General features: G+C 36.3%; 1 protein-coding gene across 4 annotated transcripts in view; it reads right to left on the reverse strand.

Annotated features, from left to right (window-relative positions):
- The window catches only part of GAS2 (growth arrest specific 2), a 126,607-nt gene that overhangs the window by 61,742 nt on the left and 42,518 nt on the right, over positions 1-22,347 (reverse strand). For all 4 annotated transcript variants that reach the window (XM_046638498.1, XM_046638497.1, XM_046638499.1 and 1 more), the window contains exons 4-5: positions 16,962-17,103; positions 5,473-5,536 (exon numbers count right to left, since the gene is read on the reverse strand). In XM_046638498.1, coding sequence (XP_046494454.1) covers positions 5,473-5,536; positions 16,962-17,103 — 206 coding nt within the window. The remainder of the gene's footprint in view (positions 1-5,472; positions 5,537-16,961; positions 17,104-22,347) is intronic.

A 22,347-nucleotide genomic window follows, 5' to 3' on the forward strand; every position in this document is an offset into this window, starting at 1 on the left:
AATAACGTAAACTGGGCAGTGAAGCTAGAGGAATTTGACACACTAGGATTCACAGCCAATTAAAAGTCAATCATAAGGGAAAATATCATATTTGAAAGTATAAATTGGGTCTGTTGGAAAATATGACTTCATTTGTAATTGTAGATGGATTCCTGCCACCTTTCAGGAATGGGTTGCATAATTTCTCCTTTTTCTTTCTTTTTTTTGACAAAGTGAAATAATAAGATATATGCTATTAGAGTAACAACAGTCTCCATTCCATGACTGATACAAAGTAGATTAAATTTGAATGAAGATTAAATGAAGTTGGTAAAGAAATCACCCATGGAAAACCTTGCCTTGGAGATTTTTTTTATCCAGGAATGCTGAAAATTAGCTATGCCACTGAACACAGAAAATCAACACTAAGCCCCAAATCTCTGCTTATATTGGCTTTTGAATGCTTCAAGCTGCCTAAGGTACAGTCAGCCAGTCCCAAAATGCACACTTAAATACGATTCATTGGCTTCCTGTCTGTCTGGAGATGTCAACAGGCTGTAAATCATGGAATTCCCCTAGGTTGGGAGCCCGCACCTGCAAGCCAACTTAGTCATCAGATCGGTCTTTTTTCTGCTCTCCAGAAGGCTGCTTCTTTCTGGTTTCCATGATTAACTCTATACCACTTCACATTCCTATTTTGTCTATGAGGTTTTCACAACTTTATACTGTTTTCTACTCCTTTCCAACTACTACAAGATTTTAGAGCTTTGGGGGAGAAGAGGAAACTGTTGCTTTCAAACTGAACAAGGGTCAAATGAAAGATAGCAAGAAGGGAATCCACTCCAACCAAACCCTCACATCTGTGTACCCAAGTGACGGGAAAGGGGGGTGGACACTGAAAAGGAAGGGATTTTTTATTTTTGTCTCATTAAAAGAAAAAAAAACAAAAATCAAAGTGCTAGGGAAAGGATCTTATGGTTAATGACTTTACTATGAGATTCTAGGAATGGACTTTTCATTTTTCTGACACGTGACACCACTTTTGAAATCAGTCTAGACGAAATAATTGAGCCCCCAAACTGAGCCCTGAACTATAAAATTTACTCAGACTATTTAGTGGATTATAGTTTTCAAACCAAAGACATCTGGGGCCTATCTTACTAGAGTTAGAGGCACAGATTTTAGAAACTCTCCCTTTTTAAAGTCTGTAACAGATAGTTTATAGATTCTCGCAAAATGATAGTTTTTAACCCATTTTACTCTGTTTTAAAGTCATTTAAAGACAGATTCATATTTGGAAAGAAATTTCGCCCACATGATATTCTTAGCAGTCAGAGTCAAGTGCTTTAAATAGGATGAGTTAATTAATAAGCCTCATATAAAAATATTTTTCCTTTAAGTAACATTTCATTAGGTCATCGATTGAAAAAAGAGACTAACAAAAATATTCACGAGGTATATTTCTTTTGAATGGTCATAAATTTTGCTCAAAATCAAGGAAGAACTCAAAAATAAAAATACAAAAAAGCTCCATATGATGTTGATTATTGATTATGGCCCCAAACCAAAAGATCAAAAAAATTTTCGCTTTTATCATAAAGCTAATCTTCATTCTGCAGACTGCAAAAAGGTTGACTTCATAGTAACTTTTTTTCCAGCAATAATATCAAAGCTCTGTCATTAAAAGGATCTTTGAGGTTTTATTGGCCTGCTTCTACTGAGTATTTTACTTCTCCGGAGGCAAACAGGCACATTTTACCTTCAGAAACGGCTCCTGAAATATTAACGGAGGGACTTCACTCCCCACTGGTGATAGCTCTATTTGGTTGAAAGTAAAAGGGAGTTTTACCCTCGAGAACAAAAATAAGTGGTCTCATTCTCCCGTCTCAGAACTCAGAGAAGCCCAGAGCTCTCAGAGGAGCTGCTCCAAGTGTTTCCAGGCAGCAGAACATGGCAGAGAATCAGAGACATTTGGTGAGTCGTTTCCAGAGTGATGTTGATGCTTTTAGGATGACATTTATGTCATTTTGAGAAGTAAATGTTTAGAATCAAATATAAAAATGTATCATCTATCAGGGACATAAAAAAACCCCACAAAACTCCCAAGATTGTATCGGGGACTTTGTTATGGTCAAAACTCATCTGTTGTGTGTGCAAATTAACGTTGTGATCCTCCAGAGCTCTCCCAAAATCACTTCCAGTTTTGGATAAAGCTGTCTTAACTCAATAATTTATGTAACCCTCCATGGAGGAGTCGGGGGAGGAAGAAGCACAGGTAAGGATCTGGGTATAAGTCTAATATATCTAAAAAAAAAGATTAAGAGTAAAATTAGATCAGGGAATGAATTTCCCTTTTTTCCTCTAACGAATATGCTTCAACATAGGGCTAAGGTAGTGAGACTCGGGTTTATGGGGTTGCTGTTTGTAAAGCACAATTAACTTCCATTAAAATAAAAAATCTTCAAAAACCAGGAGAAACTTCAATGGACATTTATACTTAAATGTTCAGTCTATCCAACTGGTATTCAACTGTTTAACCTTATGCCACACACAACAACAAAAGTAGCACCTTGAATAATCTCTTAGCATATTTTCCCTTTTTCAGTGTAAGTGTGCAATACTTTACACCACTTGAGTAGGTAAAGAAAATAAAAAGCAACATTTACAACTGAGTATTGTAATGTAAAGCTTATCTTAATCCTTAGATAACTCCTTTATGAAATTAGAAATATTTTTTGCAGTGTGAATGATCACTGCTTTCATCAGCTTGGATGGTCATAACTGTGGTCAAAAATGGAGCAACCTGGGTCCTGCCTGGTGGTGCAGCAGTTAAGTTCACATGTTCCACTTCTGCAGCCCAGGGTACACCAGATTGGATCCTGGGTGCCAACATGGCACCGCTTGGCAAGCCATGCTGTGGTAGGTGTCCCACATATAAAGTCAAGGAAAATGGGCATGGATGTTTGCTCAGGGCTAGTCTTCCTCAGCAAAAAAGAGGAGGATTGGCAGCAGTTAGCTCAGGGCTAATCTTCCTCAAGAAAAAAAAAATGGAGCAATCCATTCTTATCATAAATAATAATAATAAAGAGGGCAAAAGGAAGCTTTTGGAGGTGATGGATATGTTTATGGCATAGATTGTGATGATGGTTTCACAGATGTATACTTATTTCCAAATTCATCAAGTTGTACATGCCAAATACATCCAGCTTTTTGTATGGCAATCATACCTCAATAAAGTGGTTTTAAAAAATAAATAGAGTAACACAGAATCTTGATTTTAAAATATTTTGGAAAAAAACCAAAAACGCAAAACTCTTCATATGATACTTCAACTGGAAATGGGCCAGGCCATAATGATTCCCTTTCATTAACTGAGATTTTAATTTGTTTTCTAGACTTTGGTGAGGGACACATGTCAGCCTCAGAGCTGGAGGAAAGGTGACTCGAAAGGGATTTTGTCACTGGGTAGCAAGCCCTCTCCTTTGATGACTTGGCCATAGTTAAAACATTTAGCTCAGCAGGATTTCTAATCAGAGTGTTCAGATCATTAAAAGTCTAATTACAAAAAATAAAATAAATCCAGAAAAGAGGCAAATAATATAAACTAAACAAGAGGAAAATGACAACTCCCAGCTAATTCTGTAGATAGTGCAAGTCTTTCTCTTTACCTCTCTCTCACAATTTTCAGACTCATGATACTTACTTGATTCATCTACTTAGATTATTAAAGCAACACAATGGAATCTGGCATTTAAGAATATTCTAACTGTACAGTTAAAATAAACACTAATCAAAAAGTTTTCTGCCTAATCTTCTATTAAGTAGAGACTCCAGACCATCATGTTTCCTTTACTCTAGCATTTCAGTGGCAACAGCTCATTAATTGGGATTTTACTTTGTGTGTTTTCCTCCTCCTTATATTTTTAACTTTGCTTTCCTAGGGGATATCTGCTGAGTCTTTGGCGTCCCTTTGACTCAAGGCTGTGAGACTCAACCCTGTGAGTTTGGGGCCAGAAGCCCCAAACTAGTGGAGGAGAGGCTTAGGAGAGTCCTAGAAGCAACAGGTCCCTCTGTCTTACTCCCTCACAGAACCCAAGAAAGTGGCAGCACTGAAGGGGAAGGGAGTCCTAAGAAACAGGCAGACACTGTGAGCTTGAATTATGCCTGCGCAGTAGAGACTCGAGTGGGCTAAAGACTGGGGACCCTCTCCTGAGGCCTTCACACAGCAGCCGACATGGTGCAAGAGAGAAGGGCAACCTCCAAACGTCTCAAGTTGATTTTTCCACTCCTTGTTGAGTGGATCCTCAGCCATATTTAATTTGAATTCTTTTTTAATTAAAGCAATCTTTCTTGCACCCAATCATTGTGGTAAAGTAAAATTCTTACCTGATACACAATTTGTTAAGATTTACGTTGACTACGGTGTTTTAAAGAACTTGGGGTTACTTCCGATTACAGGTTAATTTTCCATTGGATTAAAAACAGCTTTCTACCCAGTGCTGTAGCTTGCTGGTGTGCATATCTTGTATTTTCTTTGCCTTGATTTTCTTTACAAATTTCTGTTTGAGAATTTATGCCTAGAGCTAACTCTCTCTTTATCTTATCAGTTCATCTGATCTCAATCCTAAAAGTATACCCAGATCTGGATGAGAAAACATCTTCTAATTAATTAGGAATTTCCTTTTTTTTGCATCAAGACTTCTTCAAACACTTATATCTTCATTTCTAATTCTTTGGGCTTCAAAGAACTGTCAGAAGCCCTGTTTGATGGTTTTCAAGATGACAAAGGAGGAGACATGAAACCAAGGCAAGTTGGCTGAGCTAATAAATAAAGGCCCTCCCTCTGCTTCTTTAGCTATGATTACGATTTCTACAATTACTTTCTGGGCTTTTTTCTAGAAGAAAAAAGATTTCAAAGATATTTCTACATTTGAAGGATAATATTCTACATCTTTCTTTAACCAAAATATACAGAATAATTTAAAACCTATCCTCCCAGCTCAGAAGTAGAAACTAAAAGAGCTGAGGGATGTGATGTTGAATGGGAAAAAAAAAATTAGGAAAAAGGGAAAAAAGAGGAGGGTGAGAATTATTGAAAAGTAAAAAGGAGAGAGAGAGTGAAGGAATTTGGAAAGAGAGACAGTGATGGGAATGGACTTTCCACTAAGGAACAGTAATTGTGAGCCACAACTTCATGTACTAGGTCCTCCCCTACCCGCCAAGAAAGGGTTGGAGGGAGGATGTATTCAATTAAAGGACACTGAGCATATGCTTAGACACAGCGACTTCAACAACAGGACCATGATGTTAAGAATATTGGTGGCACGCTTTTAGTTTGAATGACTGCTCTTGAGATGTTCATACTGATCATATGTGAAGGAGCAGCTTCTCAACACCCAGGTTCAACATCCTCATGAAAAGCCAGCCAGCTTCTCAGTTGCTCGGATACTGTGATGCTCAACATCTTGACATAGTGGCAGTAGTTTGACCTACCTGGCTGCAATCCGGCCAAGCTCTAGCAAACAGAGACACACTTCTCTGGGTTGCTTGTGGAGGACTGAAAGACAAGACAGGAGTGGACACCTTTACAATGGAAGGGATTGTAAAGCAGCTTAGTGGCGAACAGGCTTGCCAAGGACCCCTCGTCCCTCATGCTCCCAGTAAATGAACTAGTCCTCATTCTGACGTTCACAGAAACCATCCTATCCCACAGTACACTCAGCTCTACTAAAATCTGAAAGCAGCTTTCCAAACTCTTTGCCCAACCTCCCTACCAAAAGCCATGAGTCTCAGGGAATCGCACCCTGAAAACATTTTCTTTAATTAGTTAATATCGGTAAGTCAACACTAGAAACATACATAGCTGTCATTATGAAATAAATAGTTCACAGATATTTAAAAACACACAGTGCACAGAAGACTGTGGAGCAAAGACTGGCCTTTTCAAAATCCTGAGTCTACCTTCACCAGTGATTTTAGCAGAAATAATGCAATGAATAAGGATAAATATTACACACCACAGTCCTTCGTTACCCTCCAAACAATGATGACAAGTGACACTGAAACTTGATGTCCTCTTCTAATCAAATCTAGTTAAATGATACTTTAGAAAGAAACACTTTCAACTGACTGGATTTTGTAAATGTGTACCAACGTAAAGCCTTGGCCAATTTTGCTCATAAAATGAGCAAATTAGAAGACTATTCTTTGCATTGATATTTCTATTCTAATAAAATCTGATTACTTAATAAATCTGCTTTACCAATTGCTTTACCATACTCGCACTGGTTGAGCCTACCAGAGGAGTATGGCCTGCTTATACTGCTCTCTTTTTTAAACAAGAGAATTTTTTAAATGTTATTATCTACAGCACCTAATAAAGACAACAAATATTGGAAAAAAACATTGCATTGAGAATGGTCTTTACATGGACAAAATAGCCTGATAAGAGAAAATACTAGCTTATTGATAAATTTGAAGAAAAATAGCAATATTGCTTTAATTATTAAACAGAGAGTTTCATAATAATTCAAATTCCCAGCATTATTCTATTCCCTTAACATAAATATCAATTCCTTCTCTCCACAGCTTATGGTAGTGGCGATATTTGGTTCACTTATACACGAATGGAATCGGTTGGGTGTGGTGAATGGAAAAATACATTTACTTGGATTGTAAAAGTATATGATTTCACTTGCCTTTAAACAGGCACAAATTTACTAGCTTGTTATAAAATGTCACATTCAAAACTTTTAAAATAAGTTTTAATCCCATCAGCAATGCTCATTAAAATAGAATTGATTATGGGAAATCCAAATAACAGAACAATTCCATTCTTGGTAACATAAATTTTAGTTTCAGCTGACCCTTAGTGAATGGCCACAAAACTCTAACTGGGGAAGCCTAAAATTACTTCTAATTAAAGGAGCTTAAAATAAAGACATTTACCACCTCCAGTTTCAAATGCACCACTAGTTGACTCTGGCTAGACTGACCCAAACTTCACAATTTTTGACACATAAAATCAACTTCATGCAAAATAACGTGTGGACTGTAATATCACATAATTTCAAACAAAGAACAATAACAAACAGCACAAAACAGAAGCAAACAAATGAAAATCAACCTTCCTGTCTAGAAAATCGATTTCTTTGGACTGAGACTTTTTAAAAAATTTTGTCCATGGTACAAAATAACAAACAGGAGTTTTGAGTGGGGAAAAAAGAATACAAAACAGCTGTGGAGGGGAACATTTTTAAGGCCCTGCTAATACCCTCATCTCAGCAAAAGCCGTGTGAAGCAAGTGGTAAAAGCTCCAGAAGACTTGGAATCAGTCTTATGCATTTATTGACGGAAATAGTGTCAAAATATGAAAATTATCAGTGAACTGACCAAACTGTGTCAATGTGCAGTCAACAACCAACTATAAAAATACTTGGCCCAATTATTGCGCTTCCTTAACCAACTTACTGTACATATTTTGAGGACTATATGAGCATTCGAAGCAAATAGACAAATCTTATGGAAATTAAATTCATTCGGAAGAAAAACAACAGTGTGGGTAATATAAGAGAGACAATGTGATATGTAGGATGCATTGCTATCATGTATTTCTTCCCTTCCTCAGTAGAGCCATCAATGTAAAACAGCTTCTGCATGCAAAACCCGAATGTCAAATCCACCGTGGATGCACAAGAAAATCAATTTGGTAAACTGAAAAGTAACTGCACAATTCTCCATTTTATATCCTTAACAGAATCAGCCCATAAAATTTAAGACAAATAAACCTCTTCCTCAGCATCATTTCTTAGGAAAATGCTAACAGAAAGTAATGTTTTACTCCCCAGTTTTCTTGGAAATATTATTTTGCATAAAGCAATAATATTGCTTCAAAACACACCTTTAATATTGTCTCACATGTTAATGGTTTTTTTAACATTGGGTATATCATGCCTGGCCCATAAAAAAAAAATCAGTGTTTGATAACTAGTAAGCAGTGAATGAGATAAATCTGTAGAGTGCATAACCTAATACACTGCCTAGGACACAGTAATTACTCAGTAAGTGTCACACCTCAACATATCGAGGAGGATGACAGTTATGTGGTGACGGCAAGTGATCGTGACAATGAGCAAACTGAATAAAGACTAACGTCTTACATAGCATCTTTAGAAGAGGCAAGAGTTTAAATTATGCAAATGTTTATTTAATTGTAAGGCAAACATTCTTACCTTATTGCTATAAAATTACAGTCGAGTCTTTAAGGAGTGTCTACATTGTACCAAAGAGGGGACTCTGTCTGGTTTTTTTTCACTCAAGCAAGTTCTGAAGCAAAGTTAACAAATGGAAAGAGTATAGTGGCCCTGGGATTCGAGCCACAAAGATCTGGTGTGAGTGTGAGTGCTAACATTCACTAGTTGTGTTACTGGGGGAGTTTATTCTAGAAAATCTCAGTTTTCTGAGGGGAAAACACTAGTGTGTACCTTGCAATACTTTTTTGAAGATTAAACAAAGTAATATTTATTGTTATTCTTAGCACAACACTTAATACATAGGAAAGACTTGCCCAAGGTTAGTTTTCTTTATTATTATTTTTATTCTCATTGTTATAAATTATTTGCTTAAAGATTATCTTCATTTGGCTTAGTCAACATTAATTCACTTATTTTTTCTCCGATAAGCATTTTTTTGTGTGCACCTATTACGTGTCAGTCACTATCCAAAGCAGGAAGAAACTTCAGAATAAAAACATATTACTATTGGTAGACATGTATAATTTAAAGTGGTCCTATTATAATGAATATACGTATTTTGAATATTTTATCATGCATGTTATTTTAGAGATCGTTAATCCTAAATTTAATCAAATTTCAGGTTAAGTGGCCCAGCTTGGCCAGCATCTGTAGACAGACACAGAGCAGGTATCCAAGAGCTATTACGAGTTTGTGCTTAGCATAGATCTTAGGTAACAATTACGTTAGGACACATCATTTTGTGAAACACCAAACATCTTAACATTAATTTTCCTCTGTCTCTGAGAATAAAGTAATTTCGATGAGCCCATTTTCAATAAATCACCTAAATTGACTACTTTGTACGTTTTACAAGAACAAATAACTGAATGCATGTCTTTGTCAGGATGGTTAGAAAGACAACGTTCAGTACATTGTGTTTGAACTAAAGTATTTGTATTGAGTCATATGTACCACTCATTTTAAACACATTTACTGGTTTATCTTTCCATAAAAATAAAGAAACTTCCACTTCCACTGAAGTCTACTGTAGGAACCACTTTTCGCTCTATCACTGTAACTCTGATACGGTCTTTTGCTTTGAGTTAGGAGTAGAAGAGGAATCACCGTTGCTTTCTTTCCTCTGAACAAATTCTCTGTAAAGCAAATAAGTTCTCTAGTCAATGGCAATTATTATGCAAAAGGTTTTATCATTGGAGGCTTCTTTTTAAATAATCAAAAGCATTTCAAAGAAAAGTATAATGCAGAACACCTCTGGGAAATGTATCACAGATCCTTATTCAAAAATATGCGGCAAGAGACTCAATCTTATAACCCAGATTCTATAAAAATCTCCTGGGCATCAAATGTCAGATGGAATGCTGCTGGCTCCAGGAATAGAAAATGAGGCCTTCTGCTAGAGCAAGGGGTAGAGTTTCAATGCCACAGAATCTGCAAGGATAAAATGCATTAGACCATGAATATACAGTTTAACTAAATATATTAAGTTTTAACAGATGGGCAAAGAAATGAAAGCCTGAAAAATTCTGTTGTCTATTTGGCGTCTATACATTAGGGACTACAATATTCATGTTGATTTTGAAGGAAACCGGTTTTTAGATTTATATTTAGGAAGAAAATTGGAAAAGATTAGATTTTTAGCTGAATATTGTTGACTTATGAAAATATCATAAATTAACAGCTGTCCACCTTCCCAGAGTAGAGAAAAGATTCTAATACTCCGAAAGAGTGGTACAGTAGAAGACACAGTAAACTAGAAGTCAGGAGGGTTGGGTTCTAGTCCAGGCTGCATGATTTCCTCATCTCTCAAGTAGGCATCTTGCCTCCCACTTGCTCTTCCTTAGGAGGTAGTTTTGTGGTTTTGAGCACTTGGTATATAGTAAGCATGCATTAGATGTTACTCCCTTGCTACTTAAGTGTGGTCCGCAGACCAGCAGGATTGGCATCAGCTGGGGGCATGACCGAAATGCAAATTATTGGGTCCCACTCCAGACTTACCGATCAGAATCTATACTTAAACAAGCTCTCCAGGTGATGAGTATGCACATTAAAGTTGAGAAGCCCTCTATTAATCAATGCTATGATTATTACAATAAGTATAAGTTACAATTCCTATATCTATTTTCTTAAAAATATTCAAATGTGCTTTGATACATGAAGTATGCTCTATAAGTGTTTAGGATACCAGTGGTGATGGTGGTGATGATGATGAATGTAGGGAAATTAATCCCTGATTTGGGTTAGCCTTTAATGGGGATTATGGGCAGTTCTCTCCTGCCAGGATTGATAAGGTACAAAAGATGCCTCCTAAGAAAGTGAAGGGATAGTCACAAACTGTTCCCTATGTCATATCACTCCCAGTAAGACCCAGGCAGAAATCTGTGAGTTTAAAGGTAGGAGGCAATTAGGAATAGCACAGCAATTCAGGTGCCTGAGAACTTATCTGAGAGAGGTGAAAGAGAAGAAAAAGCAAATCACAAACTCATTAAGGCTGAGTGTGCATGTATTTGAATTTCTCAGAATCACTATTCACATTTAAAATAGGATATGACATCCAGATAACTCACATAAACATGGAGAATTAATTCATAATCCCATCGGTAATGAAGATGTATAGAATAAAATGTAGTTAACTGCCTTTGCCACCAAGTCGAGAAACGTCCTGGAACAAGCAGGGCCCTTTCTTTCTCCAGACCTTATGTGAAATTAACAGAGTAAGTCACTATCACTCAGAACCCCAATAAGAGGCAAGAGTCTTTTCTAATTTGCTTTATAGTCATATATTTTTTCCTTTCACTTGAAATAATCATATGAATTCCTAAAATTAACTCAAATAAAGCCTAACTTCCTGTAATACAGGGGCATTATCTTTAGAGGTAAAGAAAGCTGAATTCAAATCCTAGCTGGGCCTTTGAGAAGCTGAGTAACATTGGACAAGTTATTTAATTCTCTAGGTCCCAGCATTCTCGTTTACAAAATGATGGTTGTTGGGAGAGCGGATACGATAGCGCGTGTGCACTGCTTAGCCACCATTATTGAGCATGCAGCTATTACTATTGAATATTGTACGGTGAAAATTTGATTCTGCAAAAGCTAGAAAGCTGTCCACTTTCCTAATTCGACCCTGACTCCATCGAGTCCTGATACACCAATCCTCCAGGGAGATATTTATTTCTCTCAATCAGATTCCATGCTATTCTCCCTTACATTTTCTCTGGAATAGGGCAAATGGCTAGATTTGGAAAGAGTTTCTGAGTTCAAAAATAAAAAGTGAATTAAGATGCTAATAAAGTAGGTACTTTATAAGAACAGGTGTTAAAAAATCCAAAGTCTAAAATAGATTGCTCCTGGGAAGGGAAGAAAGTGGATATAACTAACGCAGGGCTGACTGGGTGTCCTGAATTGTTTTCCTGCACTCATACTAATAAAAGCAATGTAGCTTTTTCTACAGAAATACTCTTATAGTCCTCAATATAGACAACAGCAACAAGGGAGGATTTATCAAACACTGGAAGGCAGGCATAGATTGTTTTTCTGATGCAACAGGTATAAAACGGAAAACGTTAATGTTTAAAAATCCACACACAATCCTTTTCACTTTTGTGCAGCAAGATCAAACCGAGACTGCAGGTGGGTCAGTGCCTGGCCAGCGTTCAACAGAACACAGGATTTGTAAAACTGCTCACCGAGTCATGCATCAAAAGAAGACAGGGCCACACAGCAAAGACAAACACAGAACATAAAAATAAAACACACATCACACACATTTGCATGCTAGCACAGCAGAGAGCAAACCCTTTTCTTGCTGAGTAGCTTCTTTCTCAGAGAAATAGGTGAAGAATAGTCACTGGCCTCCAAATCCTATAATCATCCAATAACATAGTGATGTTGACACAATTACGGCAAGCAAAAAACTATGCACTTTTAAAGTATTTCCCCCCATCCTTTTTTTCCCCATTTCCCAGGTCACCAGAATGCATACAAATAAAGCAAAATAAACAAGGCTCTGGGAAAAGAAACTAAACTAACTTGACAATTTCTAAAGTCATGTGCTAAAGTAAATTTCAAATAACAAATTCTCCACACAAGAAGATCACTAATTTAAGGAAACACCTTCTTACTTAAAATATCTTATAAAAAATTCATATAAGAGAATACATTTTAGGACTCATAACTTAAAACTTTTTGAGCTTGAAAATAAATTATAGATTTCTGGTCTTAATTTGAATAATAAAAATGAGTCATATCAAAATATTCACCATTATTTTAGAAAAGGTGGTTAAAGTATTTAACATTTGAAAATTTATTACATTTACTGTAAGGAAGAATGTTGATTAATATAGTCTAATAACTTTCACATCTCTGTCACACTGAAAACAGAAATGCTTTCATACCTAGAAGCTTCTAAACATTTTTTTCTTTATTCCACAATTAAAAGTAAAGTTCAGTTTTTTTAAAATAATTATTGGGGGAATATTTTATCTTTAGAATGATAAACTACATACTTTTAAATTCGAGAAAACATTCATGTTCATCTTTTTAACCTAAAGCACATCCCTACATATTTCTAAGGAATCCAGTGAAACCAATTATTAATCTTAATAAATCAGAGACATGAAAAGGAAAACGTCCACTCCCTGTACATGACAGCATGGTTTGAACAGTGGGGGTTGCAGGTGAGCATCACACGTGGGCCCAGAAGGTGAAAGTGTGCTCCACAAAGCACACAAGGATCTATGTCCTCTGTTCCTATAGCAGGATACAATTCTATAGTCACTGGACATGTCAGTTTAACCTCAACAGTGCGAAACTGCCCTCGTAATACACTGATGTCTAAAATTGTATGTCAATAAATAATTCCCTATGCAAATTGGCTCACATTGTATCTTAATATAATTAAAATTAACTGTTCATGTTTCAGATTACATGCCATACCTGTTTACTGTCTAATGTGTGTTAATAGGCAACTGAAGAAGAAAATGCTATCATTTACAATGCAATTACTATTTATCTTACTTTCAAATTCTGAATATATTTTACTGTTATTTACTAGATATAAATGCTTGATCTCCTGTTCATAGTAATCATAATTTTCCAATATCCTTAAATAGTCTCAAAAATATTATGAATATTATTTTTGGTTGGCATCTATGGATAACTATAGTTTATTTAAGCTACCACCAAATGTCATAGATTCAGTCCATTTCCATTTTTTTACTCTTGTAAAAAAAAGTTTCAACGGACATTCTAGTGCCTATCTCTATATAGTTCTTTCAAATGAACTTTTAGAAATAGGACAACTTGAGAAAAAGATATGAACACTCTCAGGTCTCTGATACATAATGTCAAATTGCCCTCCAAGAAGGCATACCAACTTCCAATTTTCTTCAGCAACATATAGAAGATCCTGTTTTCTTATGTACTTAACACTAAATACACAATTTTCTTAATCTTTGCTAATTTTCCAGAGGTTTTTTTTGCATTTACCTTATTACTAAGATGCCTAACAGTTTTATATCTTTATTGGATTCTTTGAGTCTTTTATAAATATGCTATTGAAGATATTTATCCATTTTTCTATTGGGTCATTTTCAAGACACTCCTCAGGATATTAGTGAACTTATGATCTAAGAACAGACATTTTCACAGAGGAAAAACATCTCTCAAGAATGTTATAGAAGATAAACTGCAGGTTATACTCTGTGTGTGATTGCATCATATGGCATAGAAAGTTATCTGCCAAGAATCAAAAAGACAAGAAGCATGAGAGAAGCATATGGAATAAGCTGCCATCCACACTCTGCAGTTCATCCCTGGCATACCTTCCCCACCCACGGAGATTTCTTGTCATTAGCTGTTGTGGAAAGAGAACAGAATGAGTGAGCTGTGAATCCAGACCTTCTTGCAAATAATTGCACCAAAAAGCACCACAACAGAGGGCAGCAGATCAGTTGCTGTGAAGATAAGAATGCTTTATGCAGGCAGAGATCTTTGAACAGCCAAAGACAGAAGCCTCTTGATACACACTCGGGACAGTGATCTACTTTATCATTCATTCAGACAGATTTTTCCCCTTCATCAGGGCATCTTTTCATTTTATTTGCTGTTCAAAACACTGGGACACAAAGGATGCTCTTCATCTTGTGCGCTACTGAAATGAAATCTTGAGGTAGGGAAAAAAGAAAAAACCCTTGCCCTAAATTCCCTTTCAAAAGTGAAGTGTGAAAAGACATCAAGCCGAGTACACAGTGTGATTGTTGTGAGAAAGTCAATTCTGGAAATGCAGGGTCCACGGCCATCAGCAGCGACTCAATCACTTCCTCACCCACAGGGGATAATAAGAAAACTCCAAGGAGAAAGGGCTCCACTTGGGGAAATGGAATTTCTCATTGTCCTTCCTCTTGATTAGCATTAACATCTATGGGCACAGCTGTTGCCTTTCTCTGAATAATCCTAAAGTCATTGCTATTATATTGGCTCCCTTCTTCCGTCTCCACAGGGCGTATTACACATCACCTCGTGCCCTATTCTGAGCAGCAGAAATTTCAAATTTCTCTTTTCACTGAGCAGCAAACTAGAAAGCCTAACATTTGATTTAGTTTGGGATTGGCAGCATTAAAAATTATTTTTAAATTTTTATAGCCTTAAAAACCTGGTCCTATTAAACTTTCTTGGATATATAAATACATTTTAATTGCAAGGTGTAAGCTAAGTTATAACAAAGAAGATAATCAAAATCAAAGATGTTTTAACAAAATACTCAAGAGTTACTATATATAAATTATTGTGGACTTTCTTTTTATAAAGTCAGCTTTTTTCAGACAAGGCAAAGAACTAGGCCATCTCAAAATACTTCTTGACATAACTTTATATGCTACATAAGAGTATGTATTTATATAACAGGATCATTATTATATAAGTTGCTTTAGGCTTTATTGTTTCAAGATAAAATGCACTCCTTATTACCTGAATGGTGTTTTAAAAAGCTATCCGAGCTTCTTGGATTCCGACTGAAAGTTTTATTACTTCAGCTAACGGAAGAACTCATGGACAGAGAGAAAATGGAGACAAGACCATATTTACATTTATAGCTCCTAGTAATCCACTTGGCCTATGATAGTCACTGAAACCCTGTTAATGAAACCCTGTACAATGAACAGATAAACAATAAAGCACCTTTCCCATGTGGCAGTTCTTTAGCAATGCAGGGGCACTCCAGAATCATAAATCATGATATAATTTGTCCAGAATTATAAATCATGATGTTATTTGTCCACACATTAAGAGCGAACATTCATTAGATCTTTCAAGAGTTTTTTCAGCAAGTAATTCCTCCATGCTCGTTCCTGTAATCCTCACTCCCCTAGCTTCCTATAAATCTGAAAGGTAAAATCTATTTGTAAAATTAGTGCCGGACTAAAAAAGAGGTCCATCCAATACACACATCTTCCATCAAGCTTGTTTTACTTTGATGTGAGGAAATGGCAAGGCCACTCAAAGCCCATTTGCATGAGGAGCATTCCAGGAGCACACTATTGCATATCGAATGCTACTGGGCAATTATTCTGGTTTATTTTTCTTTCTGGGATAAAATGTTCTCATAGTCTAAATTCACGTAATTCTCTTCTCTGCTGAGAGAATTCTCAGAAATTTGATGACAATCTTTCCAATATCACGTCAACTCCTCTTGGTACAAATACACATTTCCTTAAGCATATAAAATGAGTAAGATTTGAGCTCTTACCATCAATTTCCTAGGTGTGGCAGGGGAATATTGCTTTCTGAGGCCTGGGGCAGAGGGCATTCTGACTGTTTGGAAGGCAATTTGTATACTTGTTCTCTCTGAAGGATGCTCAGCTTACTTTGGTGTTAATATTTGGTGTTATCTGATTTTGTGAATTGATTTTTTTAAAGCCTCAGGCAAAAGAACCAAAGCTTTTTTCCTCCCCCTAGATTCCTCCTCTCTTTACTCGGTTCTAGTTCATTAGAATGGGTCTGTAATTTCAATATTCTCCACACTAGAGCTGTCCTGGAGTGGTGTCTCTGTAGAAGATTTGAACCTTTAATGGTAGGGTATCAAATATGTCGACACACTGAACAGTGTATGTTTTTTCCCAAGGAAATACAAAAGCTCCTTCTATGGTCTGGAAGTGGCTTTGCCAAAATTCAATCACAAAATAAAACAAGACCGAAAACCACAATTATCTGGGCAGGCCTAGGCACTGGGTGTCTGTCTTTTATTTCATCATTTTCAAGTATCCCACTCTCCTGCCTGCTTGCCTGATTTTGAACTGACTAAAAAATAGATAAATACATACATAAACAAGCCAGTTTCAACAAAGATAAGTCTATGGAAGACAGTGCTTTCATACTTTTATAGAGGTGAAAAGACACTGGTGCTCTTGATGGCTGGCAAGAGCATAGGTAGCCACGCTCCAGTCCAGGTTGGAGCCTGGTGGTAAAATTGAACCCTATGTCCCAATTCTGCACTGTATATACTTGTTTTTAGCTTGGAAAGAATTGTGCTCCTCATGTTCCTATTCCTCCACGCACAAGGTGACCGATCGTAAGACAGAATGCATTTTTCTGCCTTCAAAGTCAAGTTTACAACAAACTACACATTTTTTAAAGTTAATCTGCAAAATGACATCACACACAAAAGTTAGTTCTGACAGACTGGCAAAAACAAAATAATATTTTATCAGCTAAAATTCTGAAGAAAATACCTACCCAAACCTTCCGATTCAAACAGACATGTCTCATCTACCCCTAAGTCCCGGCACCAGGATAAGAAATTCGCCGTATTGTCTCGGGCGAAAAAGGATCCTGAGGGTGCGCTGGCTTTGCATGGAATCTTCTTCAAGGGCAGACTCTGAAAAACAGAGAAATCACAGTCTGATGGAATATCCGGCAAAGTCATCACAGTGACCCATTAAATATACATTTACGCTTTCAACAAAATGCTTTCGAAAGACCTCATGTCCATAAATATGTTTGTGAAGAACTACAGAAAAGGAAGTGAAATGCAAATGAAGCTTACCTGGCACTAAGAGCCTACGAAAATCTATGCCTGTAAACATAGCCTCACCTTTTCAGTATCTGTTGTAAAGATGCCTAAGTCCCTTCCTTGGTTCAGATTGCCTCTTTTCTTTCTTTGTTATTTTTTTTTTTTTTAAAGATTTTATTTTTTCCTTTTTCTCCCCGAAGCCCCCCGGTACATAGTTGTATATTCTTTGTTGTGGGTCCTTCTAGTTGTGGCATGTGGGATGCTGCCTCAGCGTGGTTTGATGAGCAGTGCCATGTCCGCGTCCAGGATTCGAACCAACGAAACACTGGGCCGCTGGCAGCGGAGCGCGCGGACTAAACCACTCGGCCACAGGGCCAGCCCCTCTTTGTTATTTTTTTGGCCTTCTCTTTCATCTAAGTCTTGTATTAGTATTTCTCACAAAGTATTTAAAACTTATTTCTCATTTGTAAAAGAAGAATGAAACACAAATACAGTATATGAATATATATAATATACGTAACACACATACCTGCATTCTTATGTGCATACGTACACACACTATAAAAATTACACAAGAATCAGAAAGTCAGAAGAGAGCAGAATTATCTAACATCACAAGTCTCCATCATTAATACCAAGAAAGGGGAAATATTAAAAATCTTTTAACAATAATATTCTATGATCTTCCTTCTAGGCTATTTCCTTTTAAACATAGGCTATTGCTATATTATATAATATAAAAATAATTCTGGTCAGAATTCTGCTATCTGACCTTGAAACCTATTATTTACATCGTGCAGCAATTACCCTCTGGGATAAGAAAATGCATCAGATAAGGGAGGGTGTGAACTTTCTAAAAATTTCTCATAAAATAAAATAAAATTTTAGCCAGGAAATCTCCCTTGGCACCATACTGAGTATTCTAAAGAGATGTGTGTGTGTTTTCCTTTAACAGAATACAACCAGTTTCTATGGCATTCCTTGAAGTCGTAGAATGTGATTCTATGTGATGGGAAAGACTGAGCCAAGCATTTGGCTGATCTGGGCTACACAGAGCTTTGCCTCAAAGAGCAAAGAGATCAAGAGAGAAGAACTTTGTGATTTAATTCATAGACAGGATGTGTCCTCTATTAACTGTGAACCAGCAAATATAACCAAAATGTTGTCCATTGTTGAGCTCATTTACACCGATGGTTATAAAAACTGAAATTGTAGCCTAAGTGGGTTGGTGAAGTCCTGCTAACATCAGATTGTCACTAGACTTCTTCATGTCCAAGGGTTTTATGGCTACAAAGCTAAAACATCCAGTTACTACATCATTTAAAGGCTGTGTTTGTCCAACCGCAAAGATCCATCTCTTTGGTGCCGACTGAATTTGATTTAGGGTGGACATAATCACAGTTTTTGCATGAATAGACAATATTTATATAGATATATACTTTAGGCACTATAGATACATAAATCATGTATGGGGTTCCCTATATAGCAATACCCCCTTAACCAGTTTGGTTAAGTAATGGTCTTCCAAGAAATTCTTTCTTATATGCATTGTAAAAATAATCAGAAACAGCATAGTATAGTATCTCCTTTATAAAATATTCATTAACATCAATTAGTCAGTATTTATTAAAATTAAAATAGTATATCCTTAAATCTAGCAGTTCACGTCTAAGAATATAGCCTACAAATATAATAGCACTAGTGCTTAAAGTATATGTCTAAGTATATTTGTTGCAACAATGATGGAATAGAAAAAAATAGAAATAAGAACATGTCAAGAGATGGCTTTTGGAATAATATGCAGTATATAAATATAATGGAACTCTATGCAATCATTTAAAAAGAATAAGAAAAAGGGTATGTATTGAATCATAAAGATTTTCAGTATATCCTATCAGGAAAGGCAAATAATTTGCGAACAGATACATATACCACAATTTCACTTTATGATGTGTATGTTTATACACATTTACTGGTATGTGTACATGTATATATACACACACAATATAAATAGACATATATAAAATTAAATTGCATTTAAACATCTTGTCTTATAAATATGAATACTGTGTTTATTTATATAATGTTAATTTAGAAAAAATTCAAGAAGGATATGCATCAAATTGATAGTAATTACCTTTGAGGAAGGTGACTGATGCATAATCATTTACTTCTTATTTTACATAATTCCAAAACAAGTAGTAGGATTTTGGAGGACTTTTACATTTTATCAATATTTTCAGATTAAATAATCAAATTAAGTGAATTGTCAGCCAAAACATAAAAAAAGAGGATTTGCTGAGAAAAAAATCTCCAAGAGGTGAGTCTATAAAGCTTTATATGACGTGAATAAGGCAAAGATCATCTTTAAGAAGAGAACATAAATAGATGCAAACACTGAGCCATTTTAAGATCCATCACCTCTATCCCTGGGTAGCAGAAAAAGACTTGCGAAACCACCTCAAGCCCACGAATGAGTCTGCACACGGGAACTATAGCCTAGGAACGGTAGAATATTCGACATAGCTAAGGGCATGCGAAAGGACGCGAGGTGGATGGTTTGTACAGCAACAAGGAATCCAATATCCATATTGCACTGGAGAAGCTACAGATTGATTTGATACTTGATCCACCAAGGGACACATTTTGAGAGAACACCCACAAGCAATAAGCCCTCACAAATCATTCAGTCTCCCCTTAAGAGCTTAAAGGACGAGCACTGAGCACACAAATGAAAATAACATTTTCCCCCTACAAGCTTGTGGTCCTTACAAAGTCATCTCCATACCATATACCAGAATCTAAGTATTTATTTAAAATTCATTCATATTGAAAGACATGAAAGTTATCTTCAAATAAAATGAAAGCTGATTATTGATATTGCACAACTTGGGAATTGCCAGTGCAGACGAATGCAGCGTAACACTCATCTGACAACTTGGCGTTGAAGTGATTTAAGGGGGATTTGTTTCTGTTCTGGAGCTGTTAGAGTCAGCGCTTCCATGTCAGCTGAAGACTGGGAAACTGCAAGCAATGTGAACGGAAGCTTCCAATATTCATCCAGACGAAACATTTTATCTGGTAAAATTTTAAAAAGTCATCCTCATTAGTCCAAATGACTAATGAACCCTCACACCCAGCGCCTATACAATCCATCACAGAGAACCAGAAGTAAGGATCTGTGCTCAGGGGCTGAGAGCAGTAGCACATAGCTTGTAGGATCCAATACTCTTCCCGGTTGCACACCAACCAAAAATCAAAGTGCCAAGGGTCTTCTCAGAGTTGCTGTGCTATTTTTAACTAAGAGTTTCAGAGCTTGTGTTTGACTTCACTTGAATTAAAGAACAAACGATTCAGTAATACCAGCACTCAATACCTTTGGAACTCAAAAATATTTTTGTCATATTTTACACAAAAATATTTATAAAATTCTGAAAACCTTAGCAATTATATCTCTTCCAGTTCTGTGATTTTTAAAAATCTGTTAACTTCTCTAGGTTTTCATGAAAATCCTAGGAAAAAAGCCAGCTCTAAATCTCTTCTTTAATATCAGGAAATAAAATAAAAACAAACTGATATATTGAATAAAATCAAATTTCACCTTGCCAAGGAAATCTCACAGAAGAGGTTTAGAATTGAAAACGTGAGTAATTATGGAAGTGAATACTTGAATAGCTGAAAACTTGACCACAGACATGGAGAAGAATACTCCAGATCTAAAGAACTGGGGATTCAAAGGAGAACCTTCACGTATCGCTTATCTGATGTATCGTCCACATTAGTTTTCCTTTTACTGCTCAACTCTCCAAAGAACTCCTACGGTATTTAAATTACATACTATCTTTAATTATTTACACATATGTTTGTGCAGACAATACTGTTATATATTATGTCCTCCAAACCAGGTTGATGAATGCAAGAATGACTGGTAGACTTGACCGCTCAAACCAGATCATAATCAACATGAGGGCAGAAGCGAACGCTCTGTATTAGAGATTTTACATTCCCAAAGGACACGTTACCAGGGCCTGCAAAATTCGCGAGATTCATAGCATAACTATACAGAAAATGCTTCTCATGAATTAAGAAAAGCATAACCAAAAAATTTATGTCACGCCTTCAAACTATTTTTGAAAGTTACTGAATACAGAATGTTGAGCAGAGAATAGTCACTAAACTGGACTGAGATTGGGTGGAAATTTAGGCTCACTTACTCACTAGCAAGAGCCACGCTACTGTACTCCAGCATCCATGGTGTGGGATTCAAAATTTTGTCTCAGCAAAATGAGAAATGACTATCAATAAACCACCGGGGTCGTGTGCAAGTAGTCAATAGCATGCATATTAACTTTTCTAATAGCAAGAGCCTAATGTTTCTTTTTATCTCTCAACCCAATCTTGGGATTAACCCAAGATATGTACTCATGGCCCCTAAAATACTTACAGATTGGATGATTAATGTACAAGAGAAGGTTGTGAATTCCAAAAGTGTCCTCCCCATTCCTTCAGGCTCCAACCAAGTTGGGTTACAATAAGAAGAAAATTTTAATTTACTTCTAAAGGTTTCTAATTCAATCCATTTCCCCTTATGTTAACCACTTGCTAGGGCTTTGGAGTCCAATTACCTGAGTTCAAACTCAGCTCTATCACCGTCTTGCCATGATACTTGGGGCAATTTACTTAATGCTTTTCTGCCTCAGTCTCCTCTTCTATTCGACGCATTTAGGAAAAAATGTATCTCGTTGGCTATGCATGTATGAGTGCGAATTAAATAATGTAACTCAAGTGTAGAAGGCAGTGTTCAATAAAGGTTATTTACTATCACTGTCATCAATGCAAGTGAAAATATACTGAGTTACCAATGATTTCCTTCTCTCGTTCTTACAAACATTTCATTTTTTCGGCTATGGGTCCAAGAACTCTGAGAAAGATTGGCAAACAATTTACTTCTATCTTCACCAATTAAACTTCACTCTTAGAGTAGTTTTCCAACAGAACTTTCTGTAGTGATGAAAATGTTCTGGATCCGTGCTACCCATTATAGTAACCACTGGTAACATATGGCTATTGAGCACTTGAACTATGGTGAGTGTGACTGGAGAACTAGTT

The sequence above is a fragment of the Equus quagga genome, chromosome 14 (assembly GCF_021613505.1).
Source record: "Equus quagga isolate Etosha38 chromosome 14, UCLA_HA_Equagga_1.0, whole genome shotgun sequence".
Taxonomy (NCBI): domain Eukaryota; kingdom Metazoa; phylum Chordata; class Mammalia; order Perissodactyla; family Equidae; genus Equus; species Equus quagga.